The sequence below is a fragment of the Marmota marmota genome, unplaced genomic scaffold, assembly GCF_001458135.2.
Source record: "Marmota marmota marmota unplaced genomic scaffold, marMar, whole genome shotgun sequence".
NCBI lineage: Eukaryota > Metazoa > Chordata > Mammalia > Rodentia > Sciuridae > Marmota > Marmota marmota.
This window is the reverse complement of record NW_026000000.1, coordinates 8934200-8952025: the sequence shown is the minus strand read 5'-3', so window position 1 is coordinate 8952025 and position 17826 is coordinate 8934200. Positions and strand designations below refer to the sequence as shown.

Below are 17826 nucleotides of genomic sequence, written 5' to 3'. Positions count from 1 at the left end.
AATTTGTATATCCATTTCCTTTTTTATTTCTGGAAAGTTTTCTGTAATTATTTCATTCAGCAGGTTACTCATTCCCTTGGTTTTAATCTCTGTATCTTCCTCTATCCCAATGACTTGTAAGTTTGGTTTTTTTATATTATCCCATATCTCTTGGATGTTTTTCTCGTGATTTTTTACCAGCCTTTCTGAGTTGGCTAGACTCTTTTCAAGGTGATATATTTTGTCTTCATTATCTGACGTTCTGGCTTCTACTTGCTCCACTCTGTTAGTGATACTCTCAATTGAGTTTTTAATTTGGTTTATCGTTTCCTTCGTTTCTAGAATTATTGTTTGATTTTTTTTAATAATCTCTATCTCCTGATAAAGATGCTTAACTTCTTTTATCTGTTTATGTAATTCATTTTCAATGTGTTCTTTCACTGTTTGGATTTGCTGTCTCATATCCTCTTTAAGGTTCCATTCCATCTGTCTAAGGTATTCCTTAAGTTCTTTATATGACCATTTTTCTAATGACTCTAGATCCTCCTGAATATTTAGGCTGTCCTTCATTGTTTGTACTCCTTTTCTTCCTTGCTTTTTTATGCTGCTCATGTTACTTCTTGTTCTGTTTGACTGCTGAGTTACTGTTTACTCTTATAAATTTATTTGATGCTTGGGAGGAAAGATATTAGAAGGGAAGGGAAGAAGTCACTAAAGAGAATGAGAGTAGGCAGGTAGAATTCAAGGAAGGGGGAATAAGAAAATTGAAAAGAAATGAAAAGACAAAAGAAAAAAATAGAAAAGAAAGAAAGAAAGAAAAAAAAAATTTTTAAATAATAATGATAATAAAAAAATGAAAATTAAAATTTAAAGAAATAATACTAATAATACTAAAATAAAAATTAAAAACATTAAAAACATTTAAAAAAGTTAAAGAACAACAACACCAACAAAAAATTGAAAATGAAAGAAAAAGAAAAAAATAATAATAATAATAAATGCAGTCATAGAGTTCGATTAACTTCTCTTCCAGTAGGTGGAGCTGTGCCCACTGGGTCAAGCTTCTCCTCTCAATAGGTGGGAACCACTCACTGTGCAGCAGCTCTTCGTCCCAGACTGGGCGGTTCTCCAATCCTGACTGCCTAGGGCCTTCTCTTGTGTTTCCTCAAGCCAGGCCCTGCTCACCTGTGACGCTCAATACAATACTGGCTACACGCCTGGTCTGCTGCTCCTGGGAGCCCTGTTTTCATGAAAGCCTGGGCACACTCTCCCTGTTTGCCTCCCTCAGACACTAAGTTTATAGAGCTTGGGGCTGAGAACCCCCAGCAAATTTGCTTGCCCTCCGGTAGCCACGCCCCCGGTAGCTGGTGCAAGAGACCTCAGTTGTCAGCACTGGTGGGAGCGGTAGCCGGGAGTTCCGCTCCACGAGTCCCGCACCACTCCTGATTCCCTCGGTCTGGCTATCGCGCTCACAGGAGAGCTAGAAGGGGCCCTTACGGGAGAGCTGGGAGGGGCTCTTAAGGTTTCCCCGCTGTGTGGAGAGAGATGGCTAGGGGATTACACACCTGTCGCGCTGGTTTCAATGAAGTTATCTCCTCTGCCCATGACGTCAGTTCTCTGCCATGGTGGTATTCCATGCAAATGGTGACCGTTCGTTCCCTTTGCCGGGTGACCAATGCAACGGGTGAGTCCTGACTGTCTTTCCCAAGCCCCGTTTCAATCCTGTGGCCACTGCCTATGAAGGCTGGGTTGGCTTTTACCTCTGTATGTTCAGACGGGCCGACCAGTTATTTCAGCGGGATCGTTAGTGCTGAGTCACGAGAAGCAGGCGAACTTGAATGCAGCCAATCCAGGCTTGGTGTGTGTGTTCTGAGGGGCCCAGACTGTTCGCCCCAGATCCACGTCAGCTCAGCATTGCCTAGTGATCCTAATAGCTCAGTGAAGCCAGTATAGCCACAAACATGGTGGATGGAGATTTAGTACTTCCCTGCTATTTGACCATCTGCCTCACCTGATGTGTCAGGTTCTTCAGTTGTCCACAAATTGGCAGTTCGGCATTCAGTGTCTGCCAAGTCTTCTTCACATTCTTCCTCGGCATCTTGTTCCCTCCCTGAGAGACCAGGATGCAGGGACGTGCCGGCCCCCTCGGCCGAGTGAACCCTCTCCAGGCTCGCCTAGGTGTTCCACGCCCACCGTGCTGGCTGAGGAGGGGGTCTCCCGCCGCAAGGCCGCCAGGCCCTCGGTAAGGAAGCCGGGTGCGGGTGCCCCAGACGGAGGGCAGGTCAGTGAGGCACTGCACCAAAATCTGGTTTAACCTGCCTTGTTCTTAGTGAAAATCAGTTCCTAAAGATCACTCCTTTCTTTCTTAAGGGCTCACAAACCATCTATTTGTTAATAGAAACATAACATAAATCAAGATGGCTAAACTGTCATTTCTTAAGGGGAATCATAGTACAGAAATTATAATTAGTAAGAAGCACCTTTTTTGTTCTCTGCTTTATTCTATATTCAAGAGCAGTTCTAAGGCAATATTCAATTCAACAAACATTTATTAAACACCTAAAATATACAAAATACTGAGTTTGCTTAAGCAAAGAAGAAAAAGACTCAAACTTTATCCACAGGGAACTTACACTTCAGTAGAGAAATAGGTAAATATCTATAATATTTGACAATAAAACAATATATCCCTTAATAGGGATATAAATAAAACCTATGAGAACACAGAAAGAATACAAATAGTACTAATATCATCAATATTTTTAATAAGTAATTTTGGAACTTGTGTCAGGTTAAGAATTATAAAGAAACTTGTAGATCAGTGGAAGAACATTTGCCCAGCATCTTCAAGGGTTCAATCTCAAGCACTGCAAAAAAAAAAAATGTTTTTCAGCTGGGTATTGTGACATGCACGTATCATCTCAGCTATTCAGAAGGCTGAGGCAGCAGAATCATGAGTTCAAGTCCAATCTGGGCCTTGAATGTTAAGATGCCATCTTAAAAATAATAATAATAATAATAAAGTAACTTTGTGTTCTCATTTTGGACTTCAAATTCATTCATACATTCAACCTTTCAATTTTCCAAACCATTTCTTTCATTGAGAAAAGATACCATTACCAGGTAGTAATAAACAATTTTTTAAAAATCACCATTACATAATACAATACTTTTTAATGTAAAAATGTAATTATAATCTTAAAATTTCTTCCAACTGAATATCATCAGAATTGCTCCTATCAAGAAATCTACCCAGTTGGGCTGGTGACATTAATTTGCAAATGTTTTAAATAAGCAGGTACCTCAACTATTCAACTATTGCTTCTTTTGTCCCTTTTAAGGATTCTAAAACATAGGCAAGAAGTGTTACATGTAAAATCAAAAAGAAATTGACTCAAAATTACATTTAAAAGATTCTAGAAAAACTGATCATTTCATCAGAGTCTTGAACAAAACAGAATACATCAACCATTAATTGATGAAACTTAACTCAAAAAGAAAAAAATATTAAATGGTATAAAACAAACTATAACAAAAGGAGATAAATAATCTTGGATAGTAATCTGAGAAATGAAAATCAAAGAAAGTTAAAACACCATTTCAAGACAATTAAATTAGTAACATTTCTTTTTGGTATGATAATACAAATGCTGGTAGGTTACAGTATAAGTGGTATACTTTGGGTAAAGTGCTTAACCTCTTTGGGAAAATGATATGACATACAAAGAAAAAAGCAAAATTCAGACCCATTACTTCAATTATCCCAATCCAGAGAATTTATTAAATTAAGGAATAAAATTATTCATCCAAAAAATAGAGGCTATAATTATTAATTTATGGTCAATAATGTATCCACAACAAAAAGAAAAAACTGGGAACAATATATTGCTATGGATAAGTAATATCACAATGAGAAAGAAAGCTGCCTCTCATCTTAAAAAGTTTTAAACTGTAGAAAGACTTTAAAAAGACTAAGAGGACTTCTGTAGTCAGAGCTGCAAGGTCAAGAAATCCCTGCTCCACAGAAAACCTGGCTTATAATTCTGGAACAGGAACCACAAAAAGTAGAGTAGTCAAGGCTATCTTGAGCAAGAAGATTAAAGCTGGAGGTATAACATTCCTAATTTCAAACTATATTACAAAGCCACAGTAATCAAAATGGTTTGGTACTAGCATAAAAACACATGCATAAACCAACAGAAGAGAATAGAGAACCCCCCAAAAAAATCCACATATTTACTGACAACTGATCTTCAACAAGATTCCAAGAATACACAAATGAAGGAAGGACTCTCTTTAATAAATGGTATCATAAAAACTGGATATCCACATGTAGAATAAATATGGCCCTTACCTCATACAATAAGAAAAAAATCAAGTCAAAATGTATTAAACATAAGATATAAAACTATAACACTACTAGAATAAAACAGGGAAAGTTTCTTAGAATTGGTCTGGGTAATGATTTTTTTGTATATGAAAAAAGCAGAAAGGAATAAAAGCACAAGAAACAAAAGTAAAAATAAATAATCAACAGATTGCATCAAACAATAAAGCCACTCCGAACAGCAAAGGAAACAACAGAATGAAAACAAAACCTATAGGATGGGAGGAAACATTTGCAAGCCATCTATCTGATAAGAAATGAATATTCAAAATATATAAGGAAATATTCAACTCCAAAGCAAGTAAAATAAATAACCTAAATAGACATTCTTCAAAGAAGACAAATAGCCACCAGGTATATGAAAAGGTGCTAACATCAATAATCTTCAGGAAAATGCAAATCAAAAACATGGGACTATCATCTCAAACCCTTATAAAATATGGTATTAAATATAGAAAATATAGTATAGTTGTTGACAAAGATGTTGAGAAAATGGAAGACTTGCACCTGTTGGTGGGGACATACACTGGTACAACCATTATGGTAAATAATAAAGAATTTAAATAATAAAGAATTTCCTCAAAAAATTTAAAACAGAATTTTTATATACCCACTTCTGGGTATATATCCAAAGGAAATGAAATTAATGTCCCAAAGAGGTATCTATACTCTCATGTTATTATGAAATAGCCAGAATATGGAATCAACCTAAATATCTGTCAATGAGCAAATGAAAAAAAAAAATCTGTTGTACATGTATTCAATGGAATAGTATTCAGTCACATAAAAGAATAAAATCCTGCAATTTATTATAATATGGATGAACCTAGAGGACATTATGTTAAATGAAATAATCTATACCCAGAAAGATTTCAATTATATGTGGAAATTAAAATAATCAAACTAGCCAGGCATGGTGGTGCATGCCTGTAATCCCAGTGGCTTAGGAGGCTGAGGCAGGATCATGGGTTCAAAGCCAGCCTCAACACAAGTGAGGTGATAAGCAACTCACTGAGACCCTGTCTCTAAATAAAATACAAAATAGGGCTGGGTATGCGGCTCAGTGGTCAAATGCCCCTGAGTTCAATCCCCAGTACCCAAAAAATAAAATAATCAAACTCATACAAGCACTGTAGAATGGTGACTGCCATGGTGAGGGGGATATGGGGAGTTGTTGGTCAAATGATACAAAGTATCAGTTATACAGATGAATAAATTCTAAAGCTCTGATAATACAGCATGATACTTACAGTTAATAATACTGTTATTGGTATGATTAAATTTTGCTAAAAGTGTAGATCTTAAGTGTTCTCATCATAAAAAATGAAAAAATAAAATGGTAACTGTGTGAGGTGTTAAATATGTTAATTAGCTTGACTGTAATGATCATTTCATAATGTATAGGCATATGAAAACATCAAGTCGTAGGGATCCAAGATGGCAGGCCAGAGGGAGGCAGCATTCTGTGTCATTACTGACCAGGGACTCAAGTAGTGGAAATACTGCTTCGCTGTGAGTGATAGAGGACCGTCCCCTACAGCTGCTCCCACACAGAAATCACAACCACTGTGCCTGTGCAGGGCTCCAGGCCTCGGCATCAGAACAGGACTCCTGACTACTCACCCACACAGGACTCCCAGGTACCCAAGCAGGACCACTGGTATCAGCACCTGCATAGTACTCCTGACAACCCACCTGTGCAGAAATCCTGGATGCCACTACCACACAGGATACCCAGCTGCTACCCATACACAGGAACTCCGGCCACCAGTCCTGTGTGGACCCCCACATACTAATGTGGAGCTCCCCAAAATTGCCTCCATCTTCGGACTCTGCAGCTACTGCCATAGTTCCCTACACACGGTACCCTGCTTGCACTGGGGGATGTTGAACAGGCTCTGAAGTCAGCCAACAGCCACAACACTGCATGCCACAGACTCATCTCTAAACATATCACCCAGTGCCATCGCTCAGCTACCCCACCTGACCCAAGACCCCACTGCTGAAAGAAGCCTCTTCCACTTTGAATCACCTTCATCTCCATCTTTAGTTGGGGCAACTCCCAGTTTGGAACACTGGCTTGGCAGGTACCATAGTTCCCAACTTCCCCCTCTCCACAACAGCCGCTAACACAGCACAGTGACTGTCCAATACAAAACAGCTCTCCAAGATAGATGCGCAGTCCCCAAAGTCCCTGATTAGGTAATATAAAGAGAGAGGATGAGTGAGATCCAGTTTAGAGACTAATTTAGAGACCAGGAACTGTGAGGTCTACAAGCGAGATAAGGTGGTAAGACAAGGTGCTCACATCTTACAAACAGGCCCCAAAGGAGATCCTTGGGGTGTAGTCTCCATCAGGGCCAGCAGGTGCCATACCCCACTTCCAGATGCCTTGCACCCAAGCCCAACCCTCCTACCCTGGTAACCTTCACTATTCCTGAGGGTGGAGATACCAGCTAATAACAGACAACTCCACCTATTGGATGAGAAGGGAAGCAGGAAAAATACTGATTCCCAACCAAAACAATCCTTGTTTCTTCCTTTGAGATTTTTTTTCTTCTCCCTCTCCATTCTCTTGCCCTCATATCCCCAACATATATGAAACCAAGTATTTTCCATGATTTAGGATACTGAGGACTGGGATATCTGAATAGTATATTACAGTTGTTTTGTATATTCTTCTATATCCTATTTTTACATTTTTTTTCTTTTTTCTTAGTATTTATGTGTGTTTCTTTTATCTACCCTATGTTCTTCCCACTTACTTGTCTTCCCAAAATTACTACCTTTCTTTTCTGCTACTAACCTTCTTCTTTAGATTCCTCTTTCACACTTCCTAAGATATAATAACTCTATATCCTCACCTCCTATCCATTAAACATTTCATCCTACACCTAACCCCTGGTTCTTTGTCCATATCAGAAACTGTAAACCCTTTTGCAAACCTAGTGTTTATATTATAGATAATAATTGAACTCACCATTTCTATATATTGTGACCAAACTAAATGTCTCAATAGCAACTATTTGGTTTAAGGTTGTATATTGTTTGAATTGGGATCTGTTAACATTGTCCTTCCCCTCAAAGGAGATGTACTGGAACCCTGCAGGGGCACTATAAGCCTATAGGGTAAAATGGTAATGCCTAAGATCCATAGAGCTAGAAAGGAAGACACACAAATAACATAAAAAGACAAGGGAAGAAAGTGCCCCAAACAAATCAAGATACTATATTATTAGAATCCATGGCCAGCACAGCAGAAAAAATTACAGAGAAGGAGTTCAGGATGAATATAATTAAAATGTTATGTGAATTAAAGGATGATATAAGAGAGTAAATACAGGGAGCAAAAGATTATTTGATAAAGAGCTACATAAGCAAATACAAGAAGCAAAAGATTACTTCAATAGGGAGATAGAGGTTCTTAAAAAAAATCCTTCAAGTGAAAGAAACAATAAACCAAATTAAAAGTTCAACTGAAAACATCACTACAGATTAGACCACTTGGAAGACAGGACCTCAGACAATGAAAACAAAATATACAATCTTTGAAATAATGTAGACCACATAGTGAAGATGGTAAGAAATCATGAGAACATTCAAGAAATATGGGATAGCATAAAAAGATCAAATTTAAGAGTTTGGGTAGAGGAAGGCATAGAGTTCCAAACCAAAGGAATGAACAATCTATTCAATGAAATAATATCAGAAAATTTTCCAAACATGAAGAATGAATTGGAAAACCAAATACAAGAGGGTTACAGAACACCAAATGTACAAAAATCACAACAGATCCACACCAAGGCCATTAGAATGAAAATGCCTAGCATACATGAAGACAAATAACAACATATATGCCTAGCATATATGAAGACAAATAACAAGTGCTGGCAAGGATGTGGGGGAAAAGGTATACTCACACACTGCTGGTGGGACTGCAAATTGGTGCAGCCAGTTTGGAAAGCAGTATGGATATTCCTTGGAAATCTGGGAATGGAACCACCATTTGACCCAGCTATTTCTCTTCTCAGACTATACCCAAAGGACCTAAAAACAGCATACTACAGGGACACAGCCACATCAATGTTTATAGTAGCACAATTCACAATAGCTAAACTGTGGAGCCAACCTAGATGACCTTCAGTGGATGAATGAATTAAAAAATGTGGCATTTATACATAATAGAATATTACTCAGCACTAAAAAAGAATAAGATCATGGCATTTGCAGGGAAATGGATGGCATTAGAGAAGATTATGCTAAGTGAAGTTAGCCAATCCCAAAAAAACAAATGCCGAATGTCTTCTCTGATATAAGGGGGGTGATTCAAAGTGGGGTAGGGAGGGAGAGCATGGGAGGAAGATTACCTCTAGATAGGGAATAGGAATGGGAGGGAAAGGGAGAGAGAAGGGGAATAGCATGGATGGTGGAAGGAGAGGGTCATCATTATACAAAATACATGTATGAAGATGTGAATTTGGTGTCAACATACCTTATATACAAATAGAGATATGATAAATTGTGGTATAAAGGTTTATTAAGAATTGTAATGCTCATGTAAAATGGCATAATTTGGGGTGAACATACTTTATATACAGAGTTATGAAAAAATTGTGCTGTGAATGGAAAATTATGATTGTAATGCATTCCACTATTGTCATATATACAAGAAATAAAAATGAATTTTAAAAAAAGATTTCTTGGCATAGGGACACATATGTTTAAGGGCTCTTTCCTCACCAGAGGGAGTGCTGAACCAACAATCTTGGGAAAACTGGATGTATAGCAACAAAAGTAGTTTCTCCATTCAGAGAACTCAGGCTTTTTCTCAGTCTAGAGAAATCTCCTGCATGTTGCTGCTGTGACATGAACACAGGAGGCATTGAGTTTTCACCTTGGAGTTACTCAGATCTCAGTTCGGATTCTAGAGTTTTCCTAATGGTGTTTTCCCATGATGAACCTGTTAAGAGCCTAAGCTGTAGTGTAGCTTGGGAAAGGATCTTGAATGGTGAGGACATTACTAAAGCTTCTTTTCCCTTGTTCATAAAATGGGAGAAATAAATACAGTGCCTCCTACAGTTCTTAAGAGGCTCAAGACCTCTACGGCTTATATCCACTTGTAGTTCTTGGTCCAGGACTGGCATGAAGTAGGTGCTGACTCCTGTCTCCCCTCCCTTCCCGACTTTCTGTTATTTTCTCTTCTGTGGAACAGATTACTTTAAAACTGAGTTAAAAACTCAAGTGTAAATTGTCATGCCCATCTGTGGCTGTAGCCCACAGCATAAAGACCTCCTTTGCTTTCTATTTTGGAGACATGAAAAAAGGCTACTGTGTTTGCTCATGGTAGGAGTTCAGTAAGTGTTTAGTGACTGAATAAAAAGAATATGATATTTAAAAAACAATCCTCAGATTCACAAAGGCCAGCACTTTCAATTCTGGGGAAATAGTCACATAAACACACGTAGGGTTTTCATTGCCTTTATGTTTCTTGTAGCATCTTCAGGTTTAAAAATTTGGAGTGTAAATAAACAAGTGGCAGATGTGCTGTTTCCAGTTTCCTCTGATTTTATGACTGGGGTTTACAAAGGAGGAGTACAAATGGGCATCGCCCCATAGCTTCTTCTGGGATGCATCCACCCAAGAGATAAGGCTGATAATGGTGGATTAGCAAACCTTTCTCTATGGGAAGAGAAACCAGCTCAACCAGAGACTGGGAAGTACCTGTCTGAGACTGAGATCAGCATGTCTGAATTTTTCTGTTACAAGCCTGAGTGCTGTAAATAGATCCCTTGTATAAGAGGTTGAAGAAGAACAAAAAGAGATTTAAGATAATAAAATTCTTAGACAAAAAAAAATAAAAGCTACTTCAACACCTGGAGCCTAAATAATATGCTACTGAATGAACATGGGTTGCAAAACACATCAAGGAGGAGATTAAAAAATTCTTAGAGGTAAATAAGAACACTAATACAACATATCAAAATCTCTGGGACACTATTGTGGCAGTACTAAGAGGAAAGTTCACTGCATGGATTTTATTCTTTAAAAGAAGAAAAAGTCAACAAATAAATGAACTAACATTATATCTCAAAGCCCTAGAAAAAGAAGAGCAAATCAACACCAAAAGCAGTAGAAGAAAAGAAATAATTAAAATCAGAGCTGAATTCAATAAAATTGAAACAAAAGAAACAATTGAAAAAATTGACAAAACAAAAATGCTGGTTCTTTGAAAAAAATAAATAAAATTTATAAACCCTTAGCCATGCTAATGAAGAGAAGGAGAGAGAAAACTCAAATTACTAAAATCCATGATAAAAAAGGAAATATCACAACAGACGCTACAGAAATACAGGAGATAATTAGAAATTATTTTGGAAATTTGTACTCCAATAAAATAGAAAAGGTTGAAGGTATCAACAAATTTTTAGAGTTATATGATTTGCCCAAATTGAATCAGAATGATATACACAATTTAAACAGATCAATTTTAAACAATGAAACAGAAGAGGCCATCAGAAGCCTACCAACCAAGAAAAGCCCAGGACCAGATGGATACACAGCTAAGTTCTACAAGACCTTTAAAAAGAACTAATACCAATATTCTTCAAATCAGGTCATGAATAGAAAAAGAGGGAGCACTTCCAAATTCATTCCATGAGGCCAATATCACCCTGATTCAAAAACCAGGCAAAGACACATCAAAGAAAGAAAACTTCAGACCAATATCTCTAATGAACATAGATGCAAAAATTCTCAATAAAATTCTGGCAAATCAAATACAAAAACATACCAAAAACAGTGCACCACAATCAAGTGGGGTTCATCCCAAGGGATGCAAGGCTGGTTCAACATACAGAAATCAATAAATGTAATTCATCACATCAATAAAGATGAGAATCATACAATCATCTCAATAGATGCAGAAAAAGCATTCAACAAAATACAGCACACTTTCATGTTCAAAACATTAGAAAAACTTGAGATAACAGAAGCATATCTCAACATTATCAAAGCTATCTATGCTAAGCCCCAGGCCAACATCATTCTAAATGGAGAAAAACCTGAAAGCATTCCCTCTAAAAACTGGAACAAGACAGGGATGCCCTCTTTCACCACTTCTATTTAACAAAGTTCTTGCAACACTGGCCAGAGCAATTAGACAAAAAAGTTAAAGGGATACAGATAGGAAAAGAAGAACTCAAATTAGCATTATTTGCCAAGGATATGATTCTATACCTAGAAGACCCAAAAAATTCCACCAGAAAACTTCTAGAACTAATAAATGAATTTTAGCAAAGTAGAAAGACATAAAATTAACAACCACAAATCAAAGGCATTTCTGTATATCACTGACAAATCCTCTGAAAGGGAAACGAGGAAAACTACCCTATTTACAATAGCCTAAAAAAATAAAGAAATAAAGTACTTGGGAATCAACTAAAAGAAAGAGGTGAAAGACCTCTACAATGAAACACAAACACTAAAGATAGAAATTATTAAAGAGGATCTTAGAAAATGGAAATATCTACCTTGTTCTTAGATAGGAAGAATTAATATTATCAAAATGACCATATTACCAAACTCACTATACAGATTTAAAGCAATTACAATCAAAATCCCAATGACATTCCTCATAGAAATAGAAAAAGCAGTCATGAAATTCATCTGGAAAAATAAGAGACTCAGAATAGCTAAAGCAATCCTTAGCAAAAAGAGTAAAGTGATAACATCACTATACCAGACCTTAAACTATATTATAGAGCAATAGTAATAAAAACAGCATGGTATTGGCACCAAAACAGACTTATAGACCAATGGTACAGAATAGAGTACACAGAGACTAACCTACATTATTACAATTATCTTATATTAGGCAAAGGCATCAAAAATATACAGTGGAGAAAATATAGCATCTTCAAAAAATGGTGCTTGGAAAACTGGAAATCCATATGCAACAAAATGAAATTAAACCCCTATCTCTCACCATATACAAAACTCAACTCAAAGTAGATTAAGGACCTAGGAATTAAATCAAAGACACCACACCTAATAAAAGAAAAAGTAGGCCCAAATCTCCATCATGTCAGTTTAGGCTCTGACTTCCTTAATAGGACTCCTTTAGTGTAAGAATTAAAATCAAAAACCAATAAATGGGATGGATTCAAACTGAAAATCTTCTTCTTAGCAAAAGAAACAATTAGTGAAGTGAACAGAGAGCCTACAGAATGGGAGCAAATTTTACCATACACACATCAGATAGAGCACTAATCTCTAGGATATATAAAGAACTCAAAAATCTTAACACCCAAAAAACAAATAACCCAATCAATAAATGGGACCAAGGAACTGAACAGACACTTCTCAGAAGAGGATATACAATCAATCAACAAATATATAAAAAAAATTCAACATCTCTAGCAATTGGAGAAATGCAAATTAAAACTACTCTATGATTTCATCTCACTCCAGTCAGAATGGCAGCTGTTAAGGATACAAACAATAATAAGTTTTGGCAAGGATGTGGTGGGGAAAGGCACCTTCATACATTGCTGGTGGGACTGAAAATTGGTGCAGCCAATTTGCTTTTTTTTTTTTTTTACAGCAAAACCATAATATTTTTATTAGAAAATATTAATTATTTACAAATCCTCTCAACCAATTTTGTACAAGTAATTCTTCATTTAGAATTCCAAGTAGATGCTTAGATACACATTCAAAGATGTTTGCTATGGAAATATTTATAACAAAACTTTAAAACAAAAATTCTCCAGCAATAGGATGATAACAAATGTTTTTTGTTTTATAGCTAACTATAGTTAGATATGTAAAACACATTAAGTAATTTTAGACACTAATGTAATTAAAATGAATTAAATAAATCTGAATATATGATATGATCATAAGACTATCAAAATCATATATTTGTGGATGACAAAACAAAATAGGATAGGCTATTTCAAAGTTATTGTCATAGTTTATTACTGTGTGGTGAGATTGTAAGGTTTGCTTTTTCATAATGCCTTTGTGTATTTCCTGAATTTTTCAGATATATCATCCTTCATAATATTGCATCTTCTTTCCTCTAGTGAAGCAGCCATTTGACTATTTAATGAATGTGTTTCTTGCCCTCCCTGACCAAGACTGTAAGAAACATCCACTTTCTTTTTTATTCATCACTGTATCACCAGAAACTAACATGTGAAGGACATTAAGGTGCTTTAAATATCCCTTTAATAAATATATGATTAGACCATGCTTATAACAGTTTTCCTTCTTCAAGTGGGACCCCAAGCAGAATAAACTTCAGAGCCTTTAAATACCTGGATCTCTCTCTGCTCCTTGAATATTTTTTTTTAATTTTTTATTGTTGGCTGTTCAAAACATTCTTCAAAATGAACCTATATTACAACTATAATCAGGAAAAAAATGTTTCTTAAAAACAGTAGTCAAAGACGACTAATCCTTGGTCCTCTACATCTGACAGCTTATTAGAAATGCAGTCTTGGGCTAGTTAACAAAGCCTGGTCCTACACAGCTACAATCTGAGAGGCACTGAGCCAGCTCCTTCTATTCCTATATCCCCCAAAGTAGATGATGCATCAGAACCTACCAGATTTTTTTCTAACCTCAGTTGGTGAAGACATGTCACCACAGCCCAAACAAGATAGGTAAAAGGCTTATGTAGATACTGAGCCTTAAGTGTCCTGTGAATCAGGCAGAAGGTCTAATTAGCATCCAGGAGCCAGCACACGATTGTTGTTCACCTGATCAAATACACAAAACAAAGGATTTTCTATTACACAACTGGAATTTTCACGGCTTTGACATATTATTACCCATTAATTCAGTCAGTGTCATTCAATGGGCACTCAATTCTTTAAATGTCACACCTATCTATGCTGAATTAGATGCTGAAAATTCAATACTGAATAAATAAAAATTACTTGCAAAGCCTGTCTTCAAGGAATTCATGTTCATTCAATCCTCACATGGGCTAAGGAGTTTTATTTTCTAATATTTACCATAATTGGCTTATAATAGAACATGCTACATTGCTCTTGCTAGTTAAAATTCAAAATATTTTTGTCTAAAGACCTTTTCATTAGCCACCTAAAAATGAAGTGGGATTACTACAAACTGAATCTAAAGTTAATGTCTTAAAATAGGTATATTTTAAAACTTGCAGAAATAGGATATTAAGAAAATTTACTTAAAATATGAGAGTAAGGCAAAAAGATTTTGAAATTCCATCAAATAATTTTAAGATACTCCTTCAAGACTGGAGATATGCTTATTTACAGAAATACCAAGGTTTAAATATGCAATACCTGCCTTCCACTAAATAAATATGTGAATGACCCCTGATTCTAATGATTTGTACTTTTTATATAAATATACACATACATACACACATATTAATAAGATTTCTGTAGCACATAGTTGAATAGAATGAAATTCTTATCAATCCATACCAACAGAGGCCAGTTTCAAATTTTCCATAAAAGTCAGCAACACTTCCAGAGCAAACAGCTTTGATCAGAAATACATGCACATTTATGGCATTTTCACAAACAGCAGTGCAGTGAGTCAGAGATAACCCTACAGAAACACAAGAATTGAACTGGATGAATTTCTCTTCCTTTATTATTAAGTATATCTTAAAATAGATCAAAAAATCAATATTAAGCTGATTAACAATTAATTCAATTTGGGGGTTGAGGTTATATACAATCACACAATTCACCATAAGTATATATGTACTGAAAGCCTCAATGTCTATAAAGTCTACAAAAGTAAAATATACAATAAAAACATCTTCATTTATTATGAAGCAAGAGAAAACTTTTCAGGAAATAAAGTAAAAACTTTTCCCCACCTCCCTCCAAGCTTGACTAAATAAACATCCATAAGTGATTCCCCTATAATGTCCATGTTTTATATGATCTCTGGACTCTTAAGTGGGACCATAAGCATTTTGAAGACATTACTCTTTCGCTTTTATATCTATAGTGAATAACACACTGAAGACATTCAAGAAATGTTTAACAGGTTGATTAATTCATTAATTCCATGAAAAATATGTAGACATCACCAGGTAATCTTCACATCTATTATCAAGACTGGGAAGTCACATGAGTATTAGTTACATGATATGAACTTGGTCCCTGAGGGAAAGATTATAAATGACATTTGGAGACCTATGATCAAGTCCTTAAGATAAAAGTTTTCCTCCAACTCCTAGGGAAGATGATGTGGCACAGAAAATTAAAGAATTAACTGTAAGAAAAGGAAAACTCTAAAAAATGTGTATGTATGCCCATAAACACACACACACACACACACACACACACACACACACACACACACACACACATGATACTTGTTCTATGATACAGCTCAGGATAAGGGGAAAAAAGCTCCAACATGGCACACAGTGATCCCAATTGATTAGAAGGACAAAAACACAAGTGTTTAGTTTGCACAGGCAACAAAAGCAAAATATTTTTTTTCAAGAGTTAGAATGCAATTATGATTGTAATGTACCCCACTATTGTCATGTATGTAAGAATTAAAAAATAAAATAAAATAAAAGAGTTAGAATGCCTTAAAAAACAATTAATGGCTACTGTACATATTTGCAGATTCTCAGTTGGGGTGCCATTTTCAGTCCGTTTCCCTCTCTCAAAACTAAAGCAAATGCTAACAAAGACTAACTCATCATAGTGGACTTTAGTTTGAGTATAAGATGCCAAAACATTTAATTGAAAATGACTCACTCAGCCCCTTGCCCTGGCAATTCTTATCTCCAGGACTAAGACTACTTTAAGTACTTGTGAAAATGCTATCCTGACCAATTCTCAGAGACGTATACCCGCCTAGAAAGAAAAGAATGCAAGAAGCCCCAAATGTTTAAAAATGATCTCCTGCTGCCTCACCTGCAGTCACACTAGGGTTTCTTTTTGTAAAATCTATATTTTCTATGACTAAACTCCCAGTACAAGCTTCTTGGACTATATTAATTATTTGACATATATTATGCTTTTTAAGAATTGCTTATAGTTTAGTTGGTTTTTAAAAAGAATAATGTTGCTTTTTCCAATTATAAAGATAATCAATATCTATAGTAAAAGTAAAGTTATCATTAGTAAATTTTATTCAGTGGTTTATTAATCATTCTCTGTAACATGGATGCAAGAAGGTTGGGGTTGCCAAGGAATTCAGGGGAATAAAGGGTTGAGATGCTACCTCCAGAGCCACTGAGGTAGGTAAAAAGAAAAAGAAATAAAGGGATTAGGAATAATACAAGAAAAACTCAATACAGTTGATTTTTAAGCCATAAAAAATAAACTTCAGTAAAATTAAATACACAGAAAAAATGGTATAAAATCAACAATGAGTTATTAATGAAAGCTTCAAAATTAATTAGTTGTCACCCACCAATTATAGATGAGAGCAACCTGCTACTCCTCATGTGTTAGCAGCAAGGATTGCTATAACCATGCTTTTGAACAGTAGATGATCTAAGGTTCCAAAAGCATCAGAACCTCATATCAACAATGCTTAGTCAACTTGCAATCCAGGGACTGACACAGTTACTATGAGACACATTCTGAGAAAATACTTAAAAAAATAATCAATTAAAACATATTTTTAAAGTAATTCCATAATCTGGAATTTAAGTGCCGACAAATAATCTTCTACTGTTCATTTAATGCATGATATAATTTTAGTATATTTGGCATAGTCCCTCCAACCACCTGAATCTCAAGTCCATCTCCGTCTCTTAATTTCTCTGTCTGTCCCTAAGGCCTTTCTTTCCTCCCTCCCTATATTTCTCTCTCCTACAGAAGTACGCCAGTAATTAGATAAGGGCTTAATTTCAAAATATACCGTGTATATATCCAATCAGTAGACCTTGACTTCATAACCCAAAGAACTACTGATTTATAAGGTACAGCTAAACCATTCCTGTAACTGAGATCATGTCAGTCAGGAATGTACAAGTATCACATGTGCAGACAAAAGTACACATAACAGACAGGTATGTGGGCAGAAAAGATGGTGGAATGCAATGTACATTATTACCCTAGGTACATGTATGACTGCACATATAGTGCAATGCTACAGCTACATTGTGTACAATCAGAGAAATGAAAAGTTGTGCTGTAATTGTGTACAATGGATCAAAACGCATTTCTGCTGTCATATATACCTAAGTAAAATAAATAAATTTATTTTTTAAAAATATACACATAACAGGACAATTATTGTTCTCTTTATAAAGGCCCACTTGCAAATAGAGCCCTTGGTTGACAGCCAGGAACCAGTCACCTATCCTGATATAAAACTTTCTCAAAATGTTAGGAGTTGGTCACTGTGCCTAGACTCTATAAACAATGTGGTTTATGCTAAACACCTGCTTTTATTCTGAGTATGCAAAATCTCAGTTACACTAGCAC

General features: G+C 35.8%; 1 protein-coding gene across 1 annotated transcript in view; it reads right to left on the bottom strand.

The window, feature by feature from the left end:
* Positions 1-6214, bottom strand: part of Ptpn20 (protein tyrosine phosphatase non-receptor type 20) — an 86527-nt gene extending 80313 nt beyond the window's left edge. Inside the window, exons 1-2 of the mRNA XM_015498955.1 lie at positions 5990-6214; positions 1991-2153 (exon numbers count right to left, since the gene is read on the bottom strand). Coding sequence (XP_015354441.1) covers positions 1991-2153; positions 5990-6214 — 388 coding nt within the window. The remainder of the gene's footprint in view (positions 1-1990; positions 2154-5989) is intronic.
* Positions 6215-17826: the final 11612 nt, after the last annotated feature.